The sequence below is a fragment of the Lampris incognitus genome, chromosome 2, assembly GCF_029633865.1.
Source record: "Lampris incognitus isolate fLamInc1 chromosome 2, fLamInc1.hap2, whole genome shotgun sequence".
Lineage (NCBI taxonomy): Eukaryota > Metazoa > Chordata > Actinopteri > Lampriformes > Lampridae > Lampris > Lampris incognitus.
Window position 1 is genome coordinate 144,053,465 of NC_079212.1, and position 10,000 is coordinate 144,063,464.

General features: G+C 48.6%; 1 protein-coding gene across 3 annotated transcripts in view; it reads right to left on the reverse strand.

The window, feature by feature from the left end:
- arhgef3 (Rho guanine nucleotide exchange factor (GEF) 3) overlaps nucleotides 1–10,000 on the reverse strand; it is a 68,652-nt gene that overhangs the window by 593 nt on the left and 58,059 nt on the right. For all 3 annotated transcript variants that reach the window (XM_056273598.1, XM_056273597.1, XM_056273596.1), the window contains 4 exons: nucleotides 5,945–6,202; nucleotides 5,142–5,312; nucleotides 2,984–3,173; nucleotides 1–1,172 (listed from right to left, as the gene is read on the reverse strand). The exon at nucleotides 1–1,172 is cut by the window's left edge and continues 593 nt beyond it. In XM_056273598.1, the coding sequence (XP_056129573.1) occupies nucleotides 754–1,172; nucleotides 2,984–3,173; nucleotides 5,142–5,312; nucleotides 5,945–6,202 (1,038 nt within the window). In that variant the 3' untranslated portion in view covers nucleotides 1–753. The remainder of the gene's footprint in view (nucleotides 1,173–2,983; nucleotides 3,174–5,141; nucleotides 5,313–5,944; nucleotides 6,203–10,000) is intronic.

Genomic DNA, 10,000 nt, shown 5'->3' on the forward strand with positions numbered 1-10,000 from the left:
GACACTGCGGTCCTCCGCTGACCCCCAACGACATCTGACAGCAGGCGGACTTTAGATGGGAAATCAGACCTCAGCACGTTAATTCAATACCAGCTTTAAGATATCCATCTCAGCTCGTCCCGGGTGGGTCCTGTGGCATCATTAACAAGTTCTCTAACTTTCAGACTGAGCTATAACCCCCCCCCACCCCCACCCCCCCACCCAGCACTCAACAACACACCGGTTAGAGGGCGTAGGCGGGGGCAGCGGAGACGTACAGAGTCAGGACTTCAGGTGTAACGGAAAATACGAGTTAAACAACAGGATACACGGAGGAAACCCAAGTCACTTTGCTCTGAAGAGTCTCTCCACTACCACGCCATTAGAATCAGACAGGTGGCGCTGTGGCCGAGCTGTCTGTGTCCCCGTCGGTGGTCCGAGGCGGACGAGACCTCTGCTCCCCTGACATCCCTCCAGCAGCTTTCCGTTTAGCAAACCAACTCTTCAGGAGCTCCGCCTTCTCCAGTGTTACATGGCATTTAGACTCTACGACATAGTGGTTGTCATGGTTACATAGAATCAGTCTAGTAAAAGTCATTTATCCTTTCTTCCTTTTTCCATCTCTCTGGTTCTTTTACAAAAATAATAATTATCTGGCTTTAAGTGCTCACTGATTGATTTCTTTCCATGTGCTGGCATCATTGTGTAGTCCTCCTCAGACTGCTTGTAGCACCAGTGTGTCAGTGCCTAGTCCTGTTCTGACTGGTCTTAATGTCAGCACCTGAGGGTTAGCACCTCCCCCTGGGCGGAGGTGAGGCCACTGATGTCCATATTGACCTCCATGGCCTCCTCTTCGCATGGAGGAGCGGAGGACAAAGAGGATTGTCCTGTTTCCTCAGAGGAGAAGGATCCGTTCCTCTCTCCTCCCTCCTCTGTCAGCTGCAGACTCGTCTCTGCACCTCCACCCAGCCTGCAGACTGGTTCCTCTTCTGCCTCGCGTCCCTGCTCCGTCTCCATCTCCCCTTCCTGTCCCGTCTCACCACCCGGTCCCTGGTCACTGGCCAGCGCTGCAGCCTCCTTGGCCTGCCTGATGCAGTTGACCCACTGCTGTTTGTTAAAGGCATCGCTGGCCTGGAAGCAGTGGGTCTGAAGCTGTCCACCGATCCGATGTGACACCCTGAAGAAGTTCTTAGCTGTGAGGACAGACAGTGAGAGAGAGAGCGAGAGAGAGAGAGAGAGAGAGAGAGAGAGAGAGAGACAAAGGCAACAACTTTGGTCATTTTAAAACACAACCAAGTCTTAGGTGATGCATCGCGAGCATCACATAGATCAAACTGTGGAGATGAGACAACAATACTCAACAGACTTAAAGCGACAATCCTGTGTAATCGTCTTGGTTTGACTGTCCTATGTAGGTGTTGGTAAGGTGAGTATTGTTTGGGCTCCATTCAAAATGAGTCAGTAGTGCTGTTGTAGGGGCGTCTGGGTAGCGTGGTGTTGCCTAGCAACACGGGGATCGCCGGTTCAAATCCCCGTGTTACCTCCGGCTTGGTCGGGCGTCCCTACAGACACAATTGGCCGTGTCTGCGGGTGGGAAGCCGGATGTGGGTGTGTGTCCTGGTTGCTGCACTAGCGCCTCCTCTGGTCGGTCGGGGCGCCTGTTCAGGGGGGAGAGGGAATTGGGGGGAATAGCGTGGTCCTCCCACGTGCTACGTCCCCCCGGTGAAACTCCTCACTGTCAGGTGAAAAGAAGCGGCTGGTGACTCCACATGTATGGGAGGAGGCATGTGGTAGTCTGCAGCCCTCCCTGGATCAGCAGAGGGGGTGGAGCAGAGACCGGGACGGCTCGGAAATTGGGGTAATTCGCCGGATGCAATTGGGGGAAAAAAACCCTCCCCCAAACCCCCTCCCCCCCCAAAAAAAGAAGCGCTATTGTGTCAGAATTTTAAAAAACCCAACCTGGCTGAACCTGAATCTCACGTGTTGATGTTCTTCACGCCTTCAAACTCAACACTACCTGCCTTCTTCATCGTTTGGCAGCTACGATGAAGATGGAAAACACCATTTTTTTCCTGGCAAATTCCTACCAGACACTAACCGTTCAAATGAACTACTACAACATGTTGGACATTTGTAGATTTGCTTAAGTGTTAAATTCTCCAGTGAGAGTGTAACGGAGCATATTTCCGCCCGCTGGGGGATTCGAGCCGGGTTGTACGGCACCACGAGGCGACATGGCTTATGTCGCCTGCCATGGGGCCGACCCCCCTGGCGATCTGCCAGCGAGTCTTTTTGTAGGTTACAGTAGTCACCTTCTCCCAGAAGCGCGCCCTCGCGCTTTGTTATTCCCGCACTCTGAAGAGACCTCTGAGGATCTGCACGCTTCCGGACACTTCCGGGCCCCACCGCTGCCACCAATGTAACCCAGCATATTTCCACCCGCCGCGGGATTTGATCCGGGGTTGTACTGCACCACGAGGCGACATCGCTAACCGCTCCACTAAAGGGGGGCCAAGCCCCTGGCGATCGGCCAGCGAGTCTTTTTGTAGGTTACAATAGAAAGCATCATGTGTTGTATGCAAGTCTTAACAGCCCATGCAATGACTTGCTGAAATAACACCAGGCTGGTCAGACCAGGATTACCACAAACAGCTTTTCATATAATTCTTTATAAACTGTATAAATTCTTTATAAACTACATCATCAAAAGCAGACGAAATCTTGAATTACCAGACAAGTTAGCGTTAGCTTCCACCAGGCCTCTGGCGTCTACTAAGGATAACGTGACGTTACGTGAAATGCATCACTTTTCACCTTTCGGCAAAACCGGCAGTAAATATATACCAGTAATCACAACAGAAAATAGTGAAGGGTCTCAAGTTAAGGTGAAAGAGTCGCTGCATCTCGAACAGCCCGATTACAACATAACAATATATCACATGGAGCTTTGAGGTTGGTAAGTAACAACAAATAAGTCACGAGCAAAACAGGAAATACTACTGACTCCTCTCGTTGTTGCTGAAGGCTCCTCTGATGGACCCGCCCACTCTGATCTCTCCATCCGGTAGGTCCTCCAGGTCCAGCTGTCGGATGGGGATCGGCTGACGGCAGAGCTGGTAGCTGACTGGCTGGTCGGCAAGGGAATGGGACCTGGTGATCACCAACACGTCCTGGAAGAGAAACACGTGGAGTTTCTGGATGGAGAGGAAGAAAGAGACAGAGACAGAAACGCATTGAGTTGACTTATTTCAGGGAAACATATATATTTCTCATTTCCCCATGTTTGCGATGATATCCAGAAGAAAGTCTGGTCCTCCTAGCGTGACCAGGGTGGGTGCCGTTTGATCGGCTGAGGAAACATCATGGGGTTATGATGTCCCTGGGGTTGAGTGAGACCGATAAATACCCAGCAAAAGTACCAGACCAGCAAATAAATGGTGCCACCTCCTTCGCGGCACCATTTATTTTCTAGTGTTGCTACCCTTTAACGATAGCTAGTATTACCTCCTTTCACCACTAGAGGGGGGTGCTTGTCTCGAATAGTGGCAGTCATCGCTTGGAGAGACCTCTGCCAAGGTGAGATTAATCGACGCAAGGTTACCTTGTGATGTGAACCCGTCCATCCATTATCCAAGCTGCTTATCCCAACCAGGGTCGCAGGATGCTGGAGCCTATCCAGCAGCACCAGTTAACGTAACTCTTCCATGCTGCCGCTGGTTAGCGATCAGCACGATAGGCGTCGTGATTTGGAACCAGAATTATGACGTCCCTGGGGTTGAATGCCCTTTTTCCTTGGTGGCACCATTTATTTTCTAGTGTTGCTACCCTTTAATGATAGCTAGTATTACCTCCTTTCACCACTAGAGGGTGCTTGTCTCGAAAAATGGCAGTCAATGCTCTGAGAGACCTCCGCCAAGGTGAGACCAGTCGACCTGAGGTTACCATGTGATTTGAAACCAGTTTATCAACTCTTTCATGCTGCGGCTGGTTAGCGATTAGCGTGTTAGGTATGCTGCTGTGTTTGTCTGTTTAAAGGGAAAATGTCAGCTGTGGAGTGATGAACTAAATACAGACACTGGTGATGCGGACACTAAATTATTGGTGGTGTTTTAATACCGCGTATCAACAGGAGCACCACCGACTGTGACAAACCCACCTGAAGCACTTCAAGAGGCTTCAATGGGAAGCCACCTCCACCTATACTATTCTACACATATACACTACGCTTCAATCACAACAAAACTAGTACTACAAGTACCAACAAGTACAAACATCACATACACTACTACTACCCTCAGTCAACCACACACATCCAAGTACTATACCTTCAACACACCACACTAGAACTTAAAACAATACTAAACCCCAGAATACTAAAACTATTTCTACACCTGCTCTCCCCCAAAGCTAAACTAGAACTAGACCTATCTAGTACTTCACTTAGGCCCGGCAGTTTTATTTATATCGCACATTTTATACATGAAGGCAATTCAAAGTGCTTTACATAAAGCAAAATTAAATAAGAACTACGGGGCGTCCGGGTAGCATAGCGGTCTATTCTGCTGCCTACCAACACGGGGAACGCCAGTTCGAACCCCCGCGTTACCTCCGCCTTGGTCGGGCGTCCCCACAGACACAATTGGCCATGTCTGCGGGTGGGAAACCGGATGTGGGTATGTGTCCTGACCGCTGCACTAGTGCCTCCTTTGGTTGGTCGGGGCGCCTGTTCAGGGGGGAGGGGGAACTGGGGGGGGGGGATAGCTTGATCCTCCCATGCGCCTTGTCCCCCTGGCGAAACGCCTCACTGCAGGTTCGAAGTGCAACTGTCAGCAGGCTGAAGATCAGTTCGAGGTGAGGAGCCTTTTTTTAGCCTAGCTTTAAAGTCACGCTTACGTTACAACTGCTACACCTACACCCCACCACACCTGTGTCGTACTATGCCACATCTACACAAGCTACTCCTGTATCAACACCACACCTAGATTACAACAACAACTCACAACACTGAACTACAGCTACACCCTGAACTACAGCTACACCCAGACCACACCAACACCTTCACTACACGTTGTTGCTAACTAGCTTGTGCCATCTCAGTCAACGCCATCATGACGGTGGTGCCGGTAGCTGATGGTTGGTTTTAATAGCTGACGGTGACTCACCGCTCCCCGGTTGTTGCGGAGCTCTCCGTGACAGCTCAGCGTCTTGGAGCGGTCGATCAGCGTGTCCCTCCGCCCAACCTCCGTGTATAACAAGCGCTCCTTGTAGTACTGACACTCCGACTCCCCCGTCCGCCTGTTTATCTCTGCGACTGTAGTCTGGACCAGACAGATCTGGATGAGAGAGAGAGAGAGGGTGTGTGTTTAGTATCCGTGTGTGTTTTAGCTGCCCTGAATAGAGTCTTGACATGTTTTGGTAAAAGGTGGGGATCCTGGGGGTCTGGGTAGAGCGGCATTCTATTCCGTTGCCTAGCAACACGGGGCTCGCCGGTTAAAATCCCCGTGTTGCCTCCGGCTTGGTCGGGCATGCCTACAGACACAATTGGTCGTGTCTGCGGGTGGGAAGCCGGATGTGGGTGTGTGTCCTGGTCGCTGCACTAGCGCCCCCTCTGATCGGTCGGGGCGCCTGTTCGGGGGGAGGGGGAACGGGGGGGGGGGAATAGCGTGATCCTCCCATGTGCTACGTCCCCCTGGTGAAACTCCTCACTGTCGGGTGAAAAGAAGCAGCTGGTGACTCCACATGTATCAGAGGAGACATGTGGTAGTCTGCAGCCCTCCCCGGATCGGCGGAGCGGGTGGAGGAGCAACAGGGACGGCTCGGAAGAGGGGGGTAATTGGCCAAGTACAATCGGGGAGAAAAAGAGGGGAAAACAATCCAAAAAAAAAAAGAAGAAGAAGAAGAAGGTGGGATCCTATTGTTGGCTGGCACATTTCGCTGAAGAGACACTGCCTTCGTAGCCACTCACCGCCTCGTCCAGGTGCTGTCTGTCCGGGTGGTCGTTGGGTGTGTGCTTCAGAATCTCCTTGAGAAGCAGCGGGTATTTGACCAATCGGCTGCGAGGGATGTCCAGGAAGTTCCAGAGGTCCAACTTCCTGCTGAAGGGGGACTGGAGGCAGCGCTGCAGGAAGTCCTGGACGCGCCGGTCCTGTTTCCTCTGATCCAGTAAGGCTTTGGCTGAGACCTGGTTACTGCAATACGGTGTGTAGCGGTCCAGACAGGGCAGCTAGAAAGATAGCGAGACAGACAGACAGACAGAATATAATAACCTTTATTTTATTGTTTTGATATTCACCTGATTTCCAACTGCTTTTTAAACGCTTTAGCAGTGTTGTACCTCACAGTCATACTAGGGTTGTGTACTGGCGAGAATATGGCGATACGATACGCATCACGGTACAGGTTGGGATTCAATATATATCGCGATATATTGTGATACTGTTAGAAAGGTGATATATTGTGATACTGTTAGAAAGGTGATACATTGTGATGCTGTGAGAAAGGTGATATATTGTGATGCTGTAAGAAAGGTGATATACTGTGATGCTGTAAGAAAGGTGATACATTGTGATACTGTAAGAAAGGTGATATCTTGTGATGCTGTAAGAAAGGTGATATATTGTGATGCTGTAAGAAAGGTGATATATTGTGATGCTGTAAGAAAGGTGATATATTGTGATGCTGTAAGAAAGGTGATATATTGTGATACTGTAAGAAAGGTGATATATTGTGATGCTGTAAGAAAGGTGATATATTGTGATGCTGTAAGAAAGGTGATATATTGTGATGCTGTAAGAAAGGTGATATATTGTGATACTGTAAGAAAGGTGATATATTGTGATACTGTAAGAAAGGTGATACATTGTGATACTGTAAGAAAGGTGATATATTGTGATACTGTAAGAAAGGTGATATATTGTGATGCTGTAAGAAAGGTGATATATTGTGATGCTGTAAGAAAGGTGATATATTGTGATGCTGTAAGAAAGGTGATATATTGTGATGCTGTAAGAAAGGTGATATATTGTGATGCTGTAAGAAAGGTGATATATTGTGATACTGTAAGAAAGGTGATACATTGTGATACTGTAAGAAAGGTGATACATTGTGATACTGTAAGAAAGGTGATACATTGTGATGCTGTAAGAAAGGTGATATATTGTGATGCTGTAAGAAAGGTGATATATTGTGATGCTGTAAGAAAGTTGATATATTGTGATGCTGTAAGAAAGGTGATATATTGTGATGCTGTAAGAAAGGTGATATATTGTGATGCTGTAAGAAAGGTGATATATTGTGATGCTGTAAGACAGGTGATATATTGTGATGCTGTAAGAAAGGTGATATATTGTGATGCTGTAAGAAAGGTGATATATTGTGATGCTATAAGAAAGGTGATACATTGTGATGCTGTAAGAAAGGTGATATATCGTGATACTCTAAGAAAGGTGATATATCGTGATGCTGTAAGAAAGGTGATACATTGTGATACTGTAAGAAAGGTGATATATTGTGATGCTGTAAGACAGGTGATATATTGTGATGCTGTAAGAAAGGTGATATATTGTGATGCTGTAAGAAAGGTGGTATATTGTGATGCTATAAGAAAGGTGATACATTGTGATGCTGTAAGAAAGGTGATATATCGTGATACTCTAAGAAAGGTGATACATTGTGATTTCATAGGCCTGTGTTCTTTGTGCTTATGCTACTTCCTGTCTCAGTTTACGTGGTTGCGTCGGCGTGGAAGAGTCACATGGCTGAAGACAGATTACAACACTGGTATCTAGCGGTCGTGGGGTTACACACAACACGTTTGTCACGAACCTTTACATGTAAACAATTTTGAAAAAGTCGATATAGTGGTTTTGACAATCGATGCAATATCACAAAATATTGCGATACTCGAGCGTATCGATATTTTCTTACACCCCTCTTTCATACTAATAAACCAAACTGAATACAGCGAGGTGGAGAGGAAGGACAAGCGGCTGTACTATAGTGAGACAGGGAGAGACATTCAGACTGTAGCGAGGACATTACTCCGCGAGACGCTGGTGTGAATGTTCACAGGATGTGCCCCACGCTGGGGTAATTCAACTCGTAAATACCAGAAAAACAAACCATGTGGTCTTCTCACCGCATGAAGCCTCAGCTACCACACACACACACACACACACGGGATTTTACAGACTCACAACACTCGTGTAGCATATTCTGAGTTGTGGATGTAGTGCGGGCTGTGTGAGCATTAGCTGCGCTGCAGACTGGTGTGTTACATAACTTGCTGTACATCAGAGTCTGATATCACAACCGCTTCCATCTCACTGCCTCTTTTCAAACGATATGCTGCTCATAATTACACTCAGTGGAAAGCTGAACTTATGGCCACAGCGACTGTGCAAACCAGTGGCGGCTGACCAGTAGAGGGCGCTGGGGCGCCCCCCTTCCAACATCAAGAGATGAAAATCTACATAAACATGTTAAATATAATTTAGTTGTACTTAGTTGGTTCCAAATGGTATTTGGTTGATTCCAGTCTGAATACATATACTTCCTGGGTGAGGGGCGGCGGCCAAACCATACCTTATGTAAGCCCTCAAACTTGTGGCGAGCAGGTGACCTGAGGCTGCTGTCTGATTGGTTTCTCCAGATTTTCAGACACTCCCACTTTTGATCTCATGTGATTGGACAATTCTCATGGCTGTCGATCATGTTCACACCCCTCGTCACACGCCTCGTCTCGACTGTCAGTCATCCACCGTCTACGAGCCCTGATAAAATCTGTAGGCTACATTGTCCTTCTTAATATCTCTGTGACTGTGTGGACATTAAAGCAGCTGTCAGGTGTGCTGCGCTAGATCACCAGGGAGACCTAGCGCGTGAGAGGATCACACTGTTCCTCCCAGTTCCCCCTCCCCCCCGAACAGGCGCCTCCAACCGACCAGAGGAGGCGATAGTGCAGTGACCAGGACTGATACCCACATCCGGCTTCCCACCCGCAGACACGGCCATTTGTCTGTAGGGACACCCAATCAAGCCGGAGGTAACGGGGGATTGGAACCGGCACTCCCTGTGTTGGTAGGCAACGGAATAGATGACCACACCAGCTGAAAGCCTTTTTATAATGTATTCTTGAATAATGAAGAGCACAGATAAACACGGAGAAGCTATTCGGATAATATCAATGTAATGGCCTTCACCTTGCAACAACAACCTGCATGATACCGAGGCAGGGTCAAGATACCGAGGCAGAGTCAGGATACCGAGGCAGAGTCAGGATACCGAGGCAGAGTCAGGATACTGAGGCAGAGTCAGGATACTGAGGCAGAGTTGTGATACTGAGGCAGAGTCAGGATACCGAGGCAGAGTCAGGATACCGAGGCAGAGTCAGGATACCGAGGCAGAGTCGTGATACTGAGGCAGAGTTGTGATACTGAGGCAGAGTCATGATACTGAGGCAGAGTGAGGATACTGAGGCAGAGTCGTGATACTGAGGCAGAGTCGTGATACTGAGGCAGAGTCGTGATACTGAGGCAGAGTCGGGATACTGAGGCAGAGTCGTGATACTGAGGCAGAGTCGTGATACTGAGGCAGAGTCAGGATACTGAGGCAGAGTCAGGATACTGAGGCAGAGTTAGGATACTGAGGCAGAGTCATGATGCTGAGGCAGAGTCATGATGCTGAGGCAGAGTTAGGATACTGAGGCAGAGTTAGGATACTGAGGCAGGGTCATGACACTGAGGCAGAGTCATGATGCTGAGGCAGAGTCGGGATACTGAGGCAGAGTCGGGATACTAAGGCAGAGTCATGATGCTGAGGCAGAGTCAGGATACTGAGGCAGAGTCAGGATACTGAGGCAGAGCCATGATGCTCAAGCAGAGTTAGGATACTAAGGCAGAGTCATGATGCTGAGGCAGAGTCGGGATACTGAGGCAAAGTCATGATGCTGAGGCAGAGTCGGGATACTGAGGCAAAGTCAGGATACTAAGGCAGAGTCATGATGCTGAGGCAGAGTCGGGAT